Consider the following 13,977-nt stretch of genomic DNA (forward strand, 5'->3'; position numbering starts at 1 on the left):
GGTCAGTTTCTGTGACGCGTGCGGTTATTTTATTACAAGAGTCAAGGTGAAAACTCTTCCGGTGACTTTATCTTGTGGAATATATCGCTTTCTTTCCAAAGAATTTTTATTTCAAGAAACGGAGGTTCCGTGAAAAAAGTGAAAGTTTTGGGTTTTTTCCAATTTCTTTACGGATAGCGGTCAAGGTCGACGATGACGAGATGCTGCTAGAGCCTATTTTCATCATTTAGGTAAAGGTCATGCCAAGTAACTTTGGGTTTTCCATTCTTCGACGTACTTTTTGTTACTCTGATAGTTTTGTTACCAATAATGACGCTTTGTCTTACTGATTCATCATCGCCTTTCACTTGGGTCGGGTGCGACCCAATGGGAAAAATGGTGAATAAGCATAATTGCCAGATTGCTTTAAGCCAGCGTACAGGTCATGCTGATTAGCTAAGACCTTGGCTTTTCTTAGCAGACCAGACTTTTCAGTCTCGACAGCCAAGTTTTGACGTTATTGCCTTCAACTAACTTCGTCGCGGTTTTGTTGTATCTTTTTAAGTAATTTGCTGCAGGCCTAAAACAAATCATGGAGGATGACTGGGAAGTGGAGAAGTATAGGTTAGATTTCGGTGGGATAGTTTTTGTTGACAGTATGTTGTTAATATCTGTTGAATTGATTCTAATTGAAACAGGAATAAGTTTGAACCTGATGAACAATGGGAACTGAAAAAGAAATTCATGGAAACTCACAAAAGTCTTTTCCCCGAAGATCGTGTGGTCTGCCTTGCCCAAGTTCTAGTGAACATGGAATTTTTAGGAACAAAGTAACCCTTCCTTTACCAAGTCGGCATAAAAACATACTTCTATTCCAATGTTGATTGTGTTAGATACCCTGCTGAAACAATGAAAACTGTTGCAGAACTGTCAGAAGAAATTGTCGGTGAATTTAGAGAAAGGCAAAAGACAAGGTTGCAGAGAACATTTGTTGGAGCTGCTGCTGCAGCGAGTGCCAAAGTCAATCGAAGATAGCCATGGTTTCACCTGCTTCATGATTTACTATTTGTAATAACCAAAGTTGACAACATTTCACCTAACTATTGCAATGTATCATCAATGGATGTAAAGTCTGATGCAGAGTCAGTTAACTCTAAACCATACATTGTATATTTCTACTTAGAGGTTCTAGTTCTATTGAACTCAGGCACAATCTGTAGATTGATTACTATTTTATATTTTTGAAAGAAGTTAGCAATCCCTCTGCATAATTCATCTCGCTGTGAGTAATTAAAAAGCTCATGGTTTCCTAATCTTACATATAGGTGCTAGAAATAACTAGATTTGCAGATTAGGATTATTAGAACAAAGTGACCTTCCCTATAGATGCACCACTTTTTACCTCGGTACCCCGATTAATGGGGTAGAAAGCATGCAAACTGGGTTTGTAACCGGGTAATAGAACCTGTTTCGGTATTTCATTGCCGACGTAAAACCCAGGTAGTGGGCAAAAAAAAGAAGAACCGTTACAAACCGGGTCCAATTCTTGAGAGAAGAAGATCTACCCAATTACTCTTACCAGAGTCATAGATTAGATAGTCAAACTACTCTTGTACGCCCCACGTCACTTTTCGCAAGCCTCGCTCCCTCCGATTGTGCTTTACCAAGCTAATGTTTGACTCGTCGGGGCAATCGGGGCAACCCTTGATTTCCCCCCGCCCGGGTTGATGAAGCGGCACCCTGATGGAGCCCCGAAAGCCCTTTTCAGTGAGGGCGAGGTGATTAACTCGATTAGAACTAATCGAGGTCGATCTATCGGTGTATAAGGGCCAAATCCAAGCCCGTAAACTGTAACCAGTGGCGCCCAGCCATGGCCAGTGGCACCTAATTAAAGAAAAAAAAAAAAAATAAAAAAAAAAAAATAAACATTTGTCGTCTAAATGCGACTTCCAAAACTTGGATCATTAGAATATAATCTAGATCACAATGAACATCTTTCGACTGTTGGGAGACCTTTCTCACCTCCTAGCTATTGTCATTCTTCTGTTGAAGATATGGAAGACCTACTCGTGTGCAGGTATCTGAGAAGGAACATTTCTTAAATCATACCTCTATGTCATTGTTTTTAGGTATTTCCGGTAAGTCTCAATTTTTGTTTGCTTTGGTCTACACAACCCGGTACTTGGATTTGTTCACATACTATTACTCCCTTTACAACTCTTTCTTGAAGGTAAGTCCAGTTTTCTATCATATATATTCACAGAAATTTCATGCAATTTTACGGATTAGGTGGTATTCATCGCTACATCCTATGGCATCCTTTATTTAATCTACGTTAAATTTAGAGCTACTTATGACCAAAACCAGGACACATTCAGGTAAAGATTTTTATAACATTCATGTTAGAATGTAGAAATTTTGTAGTTTTAAAATAATTTATATTCTTAAGAGTGAAATTGTTGCTGATTCCTGTTGCTGCTTTAGCTCTTCTTTTTAAATACGAATTTTCTGTTATGGAAGTTCTATGGGCTTTCTCCATCTACCTAGAAGCAGTAGCTATCTTGCCTCAGTTTTACATGATGTTTAAGGTGACTAAACCTAACTTATAGTTATTGGAAGACATATTCTAATACTGAATTCAAAGACGGGCGAGGCTGAATCTATGATATCATACTACTTGTTTGCTTTGGGTTCATACCGTGCCCTCTACATCTTCAACTGGATCTACCGTTACTATTATGATGAGGGCTTCCAAGACTGGATTGCTGTCATAGCTGGCATCGTTCAAACTACATTGTATGTTTGTTTTTATGTTAGTTTGTATGTTTGGCAGACACATGATGTCCTTCAGGAAATTTCTACCGATCGCTTTAAGGTGGATGAAAATGACCCGACTTTTACAGGACATAAGGTATCTAATAAGACACCAACATCACCTAATCCGACGCCTTTCGAATTTCCAATTTTTGTAGATTCTATTAGAAACGCTGGCAAAAATGGAGGAAAAGGAAGAAGACGACGACGAGGAGGAAAATGACAAAAAATCAGAGGAAGAAACAAATTTATTAGCTATACATTGTGGGCATGTTGACGAATCTTGAAGTTCTCCCTGTTGAACGTATCCATCAAATTCTCAAATTGTATACAATGCCAGGTTCTGGTAGAGCAGAATGCACTCTACAACAGTTGAAAAACTTTCTTGATTACAAAGTTAACCAGCAGTTGTTGTCCTTCTCGTCTGGAATGTTCAGACTATCCAAACCAGAGTCATAGATTCAACTTGATCTCAGCCAACGCGACGAATCGGTAAGACGAATGTGAATCACTTCTTTGTACCGTTTTGTCGCGTCTTTCAATATGCTGCCCTCAGCGACACAATTTTAATACTTTAGCAAAGCTAAAAGCAGACGATTGCCAATGGCCGCGATGGTAACTAAGTCTAATAGTCACGTGATTTCAGCTTTGGTCAAGTAGCCAAGGGCATGTTAGGGCATCGAATGGCAAATAATAGAAAAATGCAAGCTTTTTCGCCATTAAACACATGTAGAATTAGAGCGTTTTAAAATGCCGACAGCAGCACAACTTATGCACTAGATATTAGTTAATAATATTATACAAATATATATATCCTACACAGTTAAATTATATTTAAACGATTCCTTTTAAAAATAGGCCACATTAGAAAGTTAAATCTTAAAATAATAATACTTACGCTTAACTTACACAAATTATTTTTACGTCCAAAAATTTAGAATAAAATCATGATTAGGAAACATTTAACTTAAACACAAATTCTATAAAAATTAACGAAATTTGTTTTTGAGTGTCTCAATTTTTTAAAAACAAAATCACACCAGCTCTTGTATAGAAAGTAACCGACTTTTCGATGAATGATATGAATTCAATAAACTAAAAAAAGCAAATTTTTATTCCTGAATTCTTCGCGTTTTAATTAAATCATTGCTCGATAATTAAAATGTTTTGAAAATATTTTTATCGTCGAAAAGTAAACTAATCTATGACTATATACTGTATGTAATTCTACGACTCTGCCCGGGCCGAACCCTACTCATTTCTTCATCCAGAGTCATAGACCCCTGGTTCCTCCACTATGGCTTATTTTCCCTCTCAGAAAAGGGGTAGGCCTAGGGCTCGGCCCCGCGTCCAATGGGTAGGTATCTGGGTAGGTATCTGGGCGAATGGGTAGTTCTTCTCGGCTAAAAAATTGGATCTGGTGGGTAACGGTTCTTGAGACTTTGTGCCCACTACCTACCCGGGTTTTAAGTGGGTATCATAATTTCAAAACCGGTTAGCCCCGATTTTCTACCCGATTACCCTGTTTTTTTGCCTGACTACCCGGGTTTTCCCGGAATTTAGTCATGTGCTTTGAATTTCCGCTACAAGATGGGATTTTCCCAGAAACTTTTTTGCTACCCTCCCTTTTTTTTAACTTGGCGCCATCCCCGCCGCCATTTTTCAAGATGGTGGTGGGTATACCCGTTTACCCATCAAAACCGGCCCAGTCTACCTATTTTAGCAAATAGGCTACCCAGATCGCCCATGGGCGACTATTTTTGGCGACGATCCGCGGGTAACCCTGGTTTTCGAGAACCGGGGCCGAGCCCTAGGTAGGCCTACCCTCTTGCGGGGATTACTATAAAAAAAAAAACGGGGGGTTTTGGGTCGGGGCGGTCGGGTCTATCTATGACTCTGCTTCATCAACTTTTAAGTTGCTGATTAGTATTCACCATCAACTTACAGACGATTCAGTCATGCAACAAGGGATTTAAATGTTGTACTATGATACATAAACCAAAGCGTGGTTAACCTTTTTGTATTTTTACTTTTATAATAGCTGAGCATTCTAGACGTACGTCGCCATGAAAGAAGATTGGAATATCGACAGGTACAGGTAGGCTTTCATTTGAAAAATGGGGCATACATACCTAAGTATATAATTCCATATCATATATTTGCCAACAGAAACAAATTTGAACCTGATGAGCAATGGGAGCTGAAAAGAAAATTCATTGAAACACACAAGCATCGTTTTCCAAAAGAACGTGTAGTCTGTCTTGCCCAGGTTCTTGTGAACATGGAATTTTTGGGAGCAAAGTATATTTTATTTTTTACTTCCCACTAAAACAGCATCATTCGTTATCAATATTAACTATTCTAGGTACCCTGTTGAAACTATGAAAACTGTTATGGAACTATCAAAGAATATTATAGAAGGCTTTAGAGAAAAACAAAAAGCAAGACTTCAAAGGACATTTGTGGAAGCCTCTGATGCAGCAAGTTCCAAAGTCAAAGGTCAGTACGTTTTATATTGTGTTTATTCAAAGAGAATCTATGGTTTCTTAAGAAGGCATGATTGATTTAGTTATTACCATTTTGCTTTAGATTTTTTTATATACAATTTAATATTCTAAAAAGAAAACCCACCTAACAGTGGCTTATGATTTATGACTACTTGATTTTGATAACTACGTGATTTTGATGTGCTTTGGTTCATGTCTTTTGAAATTATGATTTATTTAACTTTGGCAACATAATTTTTTTAAAGATTATGTTGCCAAAGTCCAAGATTATGTCTCTCTCCTTCTCTATGACAAGATGGAAACCCACATTCCTCTTTCCAGGAAGGGGAAGAGTTGAGAATGATACTTTGATAAGAGTTTCGCATGAAACAATATTTTATAGCTTTATTTCCAATAGTTCATTTAACAATTATCTTCTGTCACTTTTGATGGTTTTCAAACACAAAAGCTAGATCTATACCTATTTAGTTTAACAGAATGTGTGAATTTTATTTTTTTTTTTATGTTCGAACGTCTAGGCTTTCGACATGCAACTACGTCCAAATGTCAAATCGAAAAGAATACTGCAGAGTCAAATGCAAGATATTTCATGGGCGCCATTTTATCCAGTAATTTGAAAAATATCTCTGGCAATGACAATAATGAGTTAAGTGAGAGAGATACTACTCAACTGAATCCGCCCTCAGCAGCTTATATCGAGAATGGCAATAATGTAGAATCATCCAAGAAGAGAAAAAGAAAAAAAGAAACTCGTGCCACCGAAAAACTTTCTCTTAAGAATGCTGAAAATTATGAGTGTACGATAACTCAGAATGATTCACAAACTTACGAAGAACACGAGGCGTTTGTTCAACCAGCTTCCAAGAAACGGACATGGGAAAAAGGCAAAATAAAAATTTTAGTCATTAAATTGTGTTACCTTTAAATCTATCTTACAAAATAGATGAGGATGTAGGACCCAGGATACCAAATTTTGTAATAATTATGCCAGATATCCAAAGAAAAAAAATCACAAAACATGCCAAAAACAAAGCTAACTCGGTACCAAGTTATCGGATAATAATTGAAACTTCGGCTCGTTTATCCTCAGTTGACCTTAAAGTCAAGAATTTTTTTTTTAAACAACAAGGACAGTGGTAACTATTTACTTATATTGGCAATTATCTGATTCCTGGTTTTGATATGGTGAATTTTATGTCGTATTAAAGGCAATCAGTGCTGTATATAGGTGGCAGAAAGATCGTATCTTCGTATCACGAAAACGAAAAGATGTCGCAGAGAGGCGTCTACGAACTGGCGTTTCCTATTTTGGAAAAAACACATTATCAGATGATCATTACTGATACAATCTGCATTTCAATCGACCACTTCATAGCGCTGGAGGAAGACATCAGACAAGCTCGAACGGAAAACTCAGTGAGGACCACCATAACAAAGGACGTCATGGAAGGAAAACATTTATCCACAAATAGCGCCTTCGAGGTCTTGTCCAAAGAAGAAAGTATTGCAGCGCAACCCGTTAACTGTGCCGCTGCTATGAAAATGATGAAGAAGATGGGGTGGAGTGAGGGGACCGGACTTGGTGCAAAGAAACAAGGGATTGTGGAACCTATAAAGTAGTAACTGTTATTTAAGCGTCAAAATTAATTTTTTTCAATAAACTTTTATTTTTCTTAGATCTGATGTGATTGTCGGCAGAAAAGGCATTGGATATGATGGCTCTGGAGGCAAAAATTCATTTGTCAAGCTAATTCGCCGTTACCTAAACAATTATATGAACAGTTTTTCTGTGCACACCATCATTTTTTCCAACGAGTTTTCTACTGACCAAAGAAAACGAATTCATTTGTACTTTTTTAAAATTAAATGCATCAATATTTTTACTTATCTATTCTTAATACCTCTTTAGAATTGCCCATAAATTGAAATTGCATTCATCGAGTATTGGAAGAGAACCCAATCGCCAACTGACCGTTCGCCGATCGCGTAGAAAACGGCCTCTCGTTGAACTTCTCAATGAGTTGATTGAATCCCAAGGAGAAGATCCCCTTTTTGAAAAAATGTATCTAATTCCTCCAACGGAATAGGGGCGACAACAACACATCGGTATAGCTCTTAATAAAAATCGTTGTCAAAACCGATTAAAGATTTTCTGCTTTCATTTCTTATAAATTTGATATGTTCAATTTACATAGTCTACTTCCAGTAGAAGGTCTAGTAAACCACACTCGTAAACGGAAAACAACTTTGAAAACAAACCCAACAAACTTGGAAAAAAAACATTGAATCGTTCAATCTTGTATTGAATCTTGGTAAGAATCAAACCATAGACCTTATAATTGAGAAGCAGATGCCGTACCGATCCAGCTTCTGACACACTAAGCTTCTACATTGACATTTAATGGCCGGGAACGCGACATTGGACCACCCGACAGTAGCCCACGAGGGTAAACCGACACTAGTCCACCCCGACAGCAGCCCCCCTCCCTACACCAACCCAGTCCGACAGTAGTAAAAAAATCGAACTAAAAAAAAAACCAATGAAATAAGCCCGACTTTTTCTTTAAAATATGAAATTGAACAAGGATCATAAAAATCAACTTAGTTTTTCCGTGGATTTCATAGTTTTTTTAATTATTTGTGTTAGTTCAGTTAGGGCGCTAGCATGCTACAGCGCTAGCGTAAGTTGCTCAGTGTATTTTAAAACAGCTGATTTAACGAGAAAAACATTGCGCCTAGATCAGTATTCAATTAACAATTTGTATAAGGTCTTAAGGTTTTAAAAATAAACATAAAAAACGGCAATCAAGTTGTGCGCCAGCAAGCTACAGCGCTAGCGTGATACGGCACAATTATTCATAATTTTTCAATAAGTGCTGATTTGTCGAGAAAACAAATCATTACCCCAAGATCAGCATTCAATTAACAATGTACCGTGCGATTTTCAAGCAATTTCAAGAGATTTCGTATTTTGTAGATTTTGAGAAAAATGAGAAGGGTATAGCCTTCCCACTTTTTCATTTTTCGCAAAAATCTAGATCTAGTGAAAAATACATGATTTCGATTCGCAATTGAACGCTGATTTCGAAAATTGATTTTGTTTTGTATAAGGTCTTAAGGTTTTAAAAATAAACATAAAAAACGGCAATCAAGTTGTGCGCCAGCAAGCTACAGCGCTAGCGTGATACGGCACAATTATTCATTATTTTTCAAAAATGGCTGATTTGTCGAGAAAACAAATCATTACACCAAGATCAGCATTCAATTAACAATGTACCGTGCGATTTTCAAGCAATTTCAAGAGATTTCGTATTTTGCAGATTTTGAGAAAAATGAGAAGGGTATAGCCTTCCCACTTTTTCATTTTTCGCAAAAATCTAGATCTAGTGAAAAATACATGATTTCGATTCGCAATTGAACGCTGATTTCGAAAATTGATTTTGTTTTGTATAAGGTCTTAAGGTTTTAAAAATAAACATAAAAACGGCAATCAAGTTGTGCGCCAGCAAGCTACAGCGCTAGCGTGATACGGCACAATTATTCATAATTTTTCAATAAGTGCTGATTTGTCGAGAAAACAAATCATTACCCCAAGATCAGCATTCAATTAAAAATATACTGTGCGATTTTCAAGCAATTTCAAGAGATTTCGTATTTTGCAGATTTTGAGAAAAATGAGAAGGGTATAGCCTTCCCACTTTTTCATTTTTCGCAAAAATCTAGATCTAGTGAAAAATACATGATTTCGATTCGCAATTGAACGCTGATTTCGAAAATTGATTTTGTTTTGTATAAGGTCTTAAGGTTTTAAAAATAAACATAAAAAACGGCAATCAAGTTGTGCGCCAGCAAGCTACAGCGCTAGCGTGATACGGCACAATTATTCATTATTTTTCAAAAATGGCTGATTTGTCGAGAAAACAAATCATTACCCCAAGATCAGCATTCAATTAACAATGTACCGTGCGATTTTCAAGCAATTTCAAGAGATTTCGTATTTTGCAGATTTTGAGAAAAATGAGAAGGGTATAGCCTTCCCACTTTTTCATTTTTCGCAAAAATCTAGATCTAGTGAAAAATACATGATTTCGATTCGCAATTGAACGCTGATTTCGAAAATTGATTTTGTTTTGTATAAGGTCTTAAGGTTTTAAAAATAAACATAAAAAACGGCAATCAAGTTGTGCGCCAGCAAGCTACAGCGCTAGCGTGATACGGCACAATTATTCATAATTTTTCAATAAGTGCTGATTTGTCGAGAAAACAAATCATTACCCCAAGATCAGCATTCAATTAAAAATATACTGTGCGATTTTCAAGCAATTTCAAGAGATTTCGTATTTTGCAGATTTTGAGAAAAATGAGAAGGGTATAGCCTTCCCACTTTTTCATTTTTCGCAAAAATCTAGATCTAGTGAAAAATACATGATTTCGATTCGCAATTGAACGCTGATTTCGAAAATTGATTTTGTTTTGTATAAGGTCTTAAGGTTTTAAAAATAAACATAAAAAACGGCAATCAAGTTGTGCGCCAGCAAGCTACAGCGCTAGCGTGATACGGCACAATTATTCATTATTTTTCAAAAATGGCTGATTTGTCGAGAAAACAAATCATTACCCCAAGATCAGCATTCAATTAACAATGTACCGTGCGATTTTCAAGCAATTTCAAGAGATTTCGTATTTTGCAGATTTTGAGAAAAATGAGAAGGGTATAGCCTTCCCACTTTTTCATTTTTCGCAAAAATCTAGATCTAGTGAAAAATACATGATTTCGATTCGCAATTGAACGCTGATTTCGAAAATTGATTTTGTTTTGTATAAGGTCTTAAGGTTTTAAAAATAAACATAAAAAACGGCAATCAAGTTGTGCGCCAGCAAGCTACAGCGCTAGCGTGATACGGCACAATTATTCATAATTTTTCAATAAGTGCTGATTTGTCGAGAAAACAAATCATTACCCCAAGATCAGCATTCAATTAAAAATATACTGTGCGATTTTCAAGCAATTTCAAGAGATTTCGTATTTTGCAGATTTTGAGAAAAATGAGAAGGGTATAGCCTTCCCACTTTTTCATTTTTCGCAAAAATCTAGATCTAGTGAAAAATACATGATTTCGATTCGCAATTGAACGCTGATTTCGAAAATTGATTTTGTTTTGTATAAGGTCTTAAGGTTTTAAAAATAAACATAAAAAACGGCAATCAAGTTGTGCGCCAGCAAGCTACAGCGCTAGCGTGATACGGCACAATTATTCATTAATTTTTCAAAAAAGTGCTGATTTGTCGAGAAAACAAATCATTACCCCAAGATCAGCATTCAATTAACAATGTACCGTGCGATTTTCAAGCAATTTCAAGAGATTTCGTATTTTGCAGATTTTGAGAAAAATGAGAAGGGTATAGCCTTCCCACTTTTTCATTTTTCGCAAAAATCTAGATCTAGTAAAAAATACATGATTTCGATTCGCAATTGAACGCTGATTTCGAAAATTGATTTTGTTTTGTATAAGGTCTTAAGGTTTTAAAAATAAACATAAAAAACGGCAATCAAGTTGTGCGCCAGCAAGCTACAGCGCTAGCGTGATACGGCACAATTATTCATAATTTTTCAATAAGTGCTGATTTGTCGAGAAAACAAATCATTACCCCAAGATCAGCATTCAATTAAAAATATACTGTGCGATTTTCAAGCAATTTCAAGAGATTTCGTATTTTGCAGATTTTGAGAAAAATGAGAAGGGTATAGCCTTCCCACTTTTTCATTTTTCGCAAAAATCTAGATCTAGTGAAAAATACATGATTTCGATTCGCAATTGAACGCTGATTTCGAAAATTGATTTTGTTTTGTATAAGGTCTTAAGGTTTTAAAAATAAACATAAAAAACGGCAATCAAGTTGTGCGCCAGCAAGCTACAGCGCTAGCGTGATACGGCACAATTATTCATTATTTTTTTCAAAAATGGCTGATTTGTCGAGAAAACAAATCATTACCCCAAGATCAGCATTCAATTAACAATGTACCGTGCGATTTTCAAGCAATTTCAAGAGATTTCGTATTTTGCAGATTTTGAGAAAAATGAGAAGGGTATAGCCTTCCCACTTTTTCATTTTTCGCAAAAATCTAGATCTAGTAAAAAATACATGATTTCGATTCGCAATTGAACGCTGATTTCGAAAATTGATTTTGTTTTGTATAAGGTCTTAAGGTTTTAAAAATAAACATAAAAAACGGCAATCAAGTTGTGCGCCAGCAAGCTACAGCGCTAGCGTGATACGGCACAATTATTCATTATTTTTCAAAAATGGCTGATTTGTCGAGAAAACAAATCATTACCCCAAGATCAGCATTCAATTAACAATGTACCGTGCGATTTTCAAGCAATTTCAAGAGATTTCGTATTTTGCAGATTTTGAGAAAAATGAGAAGGGTATAGCCTTCCCACTTTTTCATTTTTCGCAAAAATCTAGATCTAGTAAAAAATACATGATTTCGATTCGCAATTGAACGCTGATTTCGAAAATTGATTTTGTTTTGTATAAGGTCTTAAGGTTTTAAAAATAAACATAAAAAACGGCAATCAAGTTGTGCGCCAGCAAGCTACAGCGCTAGCGTGATACGGCACAATTATTCATAATTTTTCAAAAAGTGCTGATTTGTCGAGAAAACAAATCATTACCCCAAGATCAGCATTCAATTAAAAATATACCGTGCGATTTTCAAGCAATTTCAAGAGATTTCGTATTTTGCAGATTTTGAGAAAAATGAGAAGGGTATAGCCTTCCCACTTTTTCATTTTTCGCAAAAATCTAGATCTAGTAAAAATACATGATTTCGATTCGCAATTGAACGCTGATTTCGAAAATTGATTTTGTTTTGTATAAGGTCTTAAGGTTTTAAAAATAAACATAAAAAACGGCAATCAAGTTGTGCGCCAGCAAGCTACAGCGCTAGCGTGATACGGCACAATTATTCATTATTTTTCAAAAATGGCTGATTTGTCGAGAAAACAAATCATTACCCCAAGATCAGCATTCAATTAACAATGTACCGTGCGATTTTCAAGCAATTTCAAGAGATTTCGTATTTTGCAGATTTTGAGAAAAATGAGAAGGGTATAGCCTTCCCACTTTTTCATTTTTCGCAAAAATCTAGATCTAGTAAAAAATACATGATTTCGATTCGCAATTGAACGCTGATTTCGAAAATTGATTTTGTTTTGTATAAGGTCTTAAGGTTTTAAAAATAAACATAAAAAACGGCAATCAAGTTGTGCGCCAGCAAGCTACAGCGCTAGCGTGATACGGCACAATTATTCATAATTTTTCAATAAGTGCTGATTTGTCGAGAAAACAAATCATTACCCCAAGATCAGCATTCAATTAAAAATATACTGTGCGATTTTCAAGCAATTTCAAGAGATTTCGTATTTTGCAGATTTTGAGAAAAATGAGAAGGGTATAGCCTTCCCACTTTTTCATTTTTCGCAAAAATCTAGATCTAGTGAAAAATACATGATTTCGATTCGCAATTGAACGCTGATTTCGAAAATTGATTTTGTTTTGTATAAGGTCTTAAGGTTTTAAAAATAAACATAAAAAACGGCAATCAAGTTGTGCGCCAGCAAGCTACAGCGCTAGCGTGATACGGCACAATTATTCATTATTTTTCAAAAATGGCTGATTTGTCGAGAAAACAAATCATTACCCCAAGATCAGCATTCAATTAACAATGTACCGTGCGATTTTCAAGCAATTTCAAGAGATTTCGTATTTTGCAGATTTTGAGAAAAATGAGAAGGGTATAGCCTTCCCACTTTTTCATTTTTCGCAAAAATCTAGATCTAGTAAAAATACATGATTTCGATTCGCAATTGAACGCTGATTTCGAAAATTGATTTTGTTTTGTATAAGGTCTTAAGGTTTTAAAAATAAACATAAAAAACGGCAATCAAGTTGTGCGCCAGCAAGCTACAGCGCTAGCGTGATACGGCACAATTATTCATAATTTTTCAATAAGTGCTGATTTGTCGAGAAAACAAATCATTACCCCAAGATCAGCATTCAATTAAAAATATACTGTGCGATTTTCAAGCAATTTCAAGAGATTTCGTATTTTGCAGATTTTGAGAAAAATGAGAAGGGTATAGCCTTCCCACTTTTTCATTTTTCGCAAAAATCTAGATCTAGTGAAAAATACATGATTTCGATTCGCAATTGAACGCTGATTTCGAAAATTGATTTTGTTTTGTATAAGGTCTTAAGGTTTTAAAAATAAACATAAAAAACGGCAATCAAGTTGTGCGCCAGCAAGCTACAGCGCTAGCGTGATACGGCACAATTATTCATTATTTTTCAAAAATGGCTGATTTGTCGAGAAAACAAATCATTACCCCAAGATCAGCATTCAATTAACAATGTACCGTGCGATTTTCAAGCAATTTCAAGAGATTTCGTATTTTGCAGATTTTGAGAAAAATGAGAAGGGTATAGCCTTCCCACTTTTTCATTTTTCGCAAAAATCTAGATCTAGTAAAAAATACATGATTTCGATTCGCAATTGAACGCTGATTTCGAAAATTGATTTTGTTTTGTATAAGGTCTTAAGGTTTTAAAAATAAACATAAAAAACGGCAATCAAGTTGTGCGCCAGCAAGCTACAGCGCTAGCGTGATAC

The 13,977-nt window shown here is 35.8% G+C and overlaps 3 protein-coding genes across 5 annotated transcripts; all 3 read left to right on the plus strand.

Moving 5' to 3' along the window:
• The first annotated feature begins 437 nt into the window (after positions 1-437).
• Positions 438-1,161, plus strand: LOC116924067 (partner of xrn-2 protein 1). The gene is made up of 3 exons (XM_032930649.2): positions 438-603; positions 678-809; positions 873-1,161. Exons 1-3 carry the CDS (start codon positions 572-574, stop codon positions 1,012-1,014), a joined length of 306 nt encoding a protein of 101 aa, XP_032786540.1. The 5' UTR covers positions 438-571; the 3' UTR covers positions 1,015-1,161.
• Positions 1,162-1,897: 736 nt separating this feature from the next.
• LOC116924062 (ER lumen protein-retaining receptor) lies at positions 1,898-3,200 on the plus strand. Its single transcript, XM_032930645.2, has 6 exons — positions 1,898-2,056; positions 2,109-2,209; positions 2,269-2,357; positions 2,429-2,567; positions 2,624-2,890; positions 2,952-3,200. Exons 1-6 carry the CDS (start codon positions 1,966-1,968, stop codon positions 3,078-3,080), a joined length of 816 nt encoding a protein of 271 aa, XP_032786536.2. The 5' UTR covers positions 1,898-1,965; the 3' UTR covers positions 3,081-3,200.
• Positions 3,201-4,724: 1,524 nt separating this feature from the next.
• Positions 4,725-7,917, plus strand: LOC116924059. 3 transcript variants are annotated; one of them, XM_032930640.2, is made up of 9 exons: positions 4,728-4,891; positions 4,963-5,094; positions 5,159-5,292; positions 5,819-6,184; positions 6,244-6,436; positions 6,509-6,916; positions 6,978-7,148; positions 7,210-7,406; positions 7,496-7,917. In XM_032930640.2, the coding sequence occupies exons 1-8, from the start codon at positions 4,860-4,862 to the stop codon at positions 7,385-7,387; spliced, it is 1,614 nt and encodes a 537-aa protein (XP_032786531.1). In that variant the 5' UTR covers positions 4,728-4,859; the 3' UTR covers positions 7,388-7,406; positions 7,496-7,917. The 3 variants fall into 3 exon arrangements, with proteins under 3 accessions (XP_032786532.1, XP_032786531.1, XP_032786530.1); XM_032930641.2 differs by lacking the exon at positions 7,496-7,917 and having other exon boundaries at positions 4,725-4,885; positions 7,210-7,441; XM_032930639.2 differs by lacking the exon at positions 7,496-7,917 and having other exon boundaries at positions 7,210-7,441.
• The last annotated feature ends 6,060 nt before the right edge of the window (positions 7,918-13,977 follow it).

Source organism: Daphnia magna, linkage group LG5 (assembly GCF_020631705.1).
Source record: "Daphnia magna isolate NIES linkage group LG5, ASM2063170v1.1, whole genome shotgun sequence".
In the NCBI taxonomy this organism is placed as follows: Eukaryota; Metazoa; Arthropoda; class Branchiopoda; order Diplostraca; family Daphniidae; genus Daphnia; species Daphnia magna.

What these genes read in the sequence shown, in the direction of transcription:
- LOC116924067 (XM_032930649.2), top strand. Translation starts at nt 572, where the DNA reads ATGGAGGATGACTGGGAAGTGGAGAAGTATAG. An exon ending in TGGGAAGTGGAGAAGTATAG is followed by an intron (nt 604 to 677) that starts GTTAGATTTCGG and finishes TAATTGAAACAG; the next exon opens with GAATAAGTTTGAACCTGATG. An exon ending in ATGGAATTTTTAGGAACAAA is followed by an intron (nt 810 to 872) that starts GTAACCCTTCCT and finishes TGATTGTGTTAG; the next exon opens with ATACCCTGCTGAAACAATGA.
- LOC116924062 (XM_032930645.2), top strand. Translation starts at nt 1,966, where the DNA reads ATGAACATCTTTCGACTGTTGGGAGACCTTTCTCACCTCCTAGCTATT. An exon ending in GAAGACCTACTCGTGTGCAG is followed by an intron (nt 2,057 to 2,108) that starts GTATCTGAGAAG and finishes CATTGTTTTTAG; the next exon opens with GTATTTCCGGTAAGTCTCAA. An exon ending in AGTTTTACATGATGTTTAAG is followed by an intron (nt 2,568 to 2,623) that starts GTGACTAAACCT and finishes CTGAATTCAAAG; the next exon opens with ACGGGCGAGGCTGAATCTAT.
- LOC116924059 (XM_032930640.2), top strand. Translation starts at nt 4,860, where the DNA reads ATGAAAGAAGATTGGAATATCGACAGGTACAG. An exon ending in ATGGAATTTTTGGGAGCAAA is followed by an intron (nt 5,095 to 5,158) that starts GTATATTTTATT and finishes TAACTATTCTAG; the next exon opens with GTACCCTGTTGAAACTATGA. An exon ending in TTTAAACAACAAGGACAGTG is followed by an intron (nt 6,437 to 6,508) that starts GTAACTATTTAC and finishes GTCGTATTAAAG; the next exon opens with GCAATCAGTGCTGTATATAG.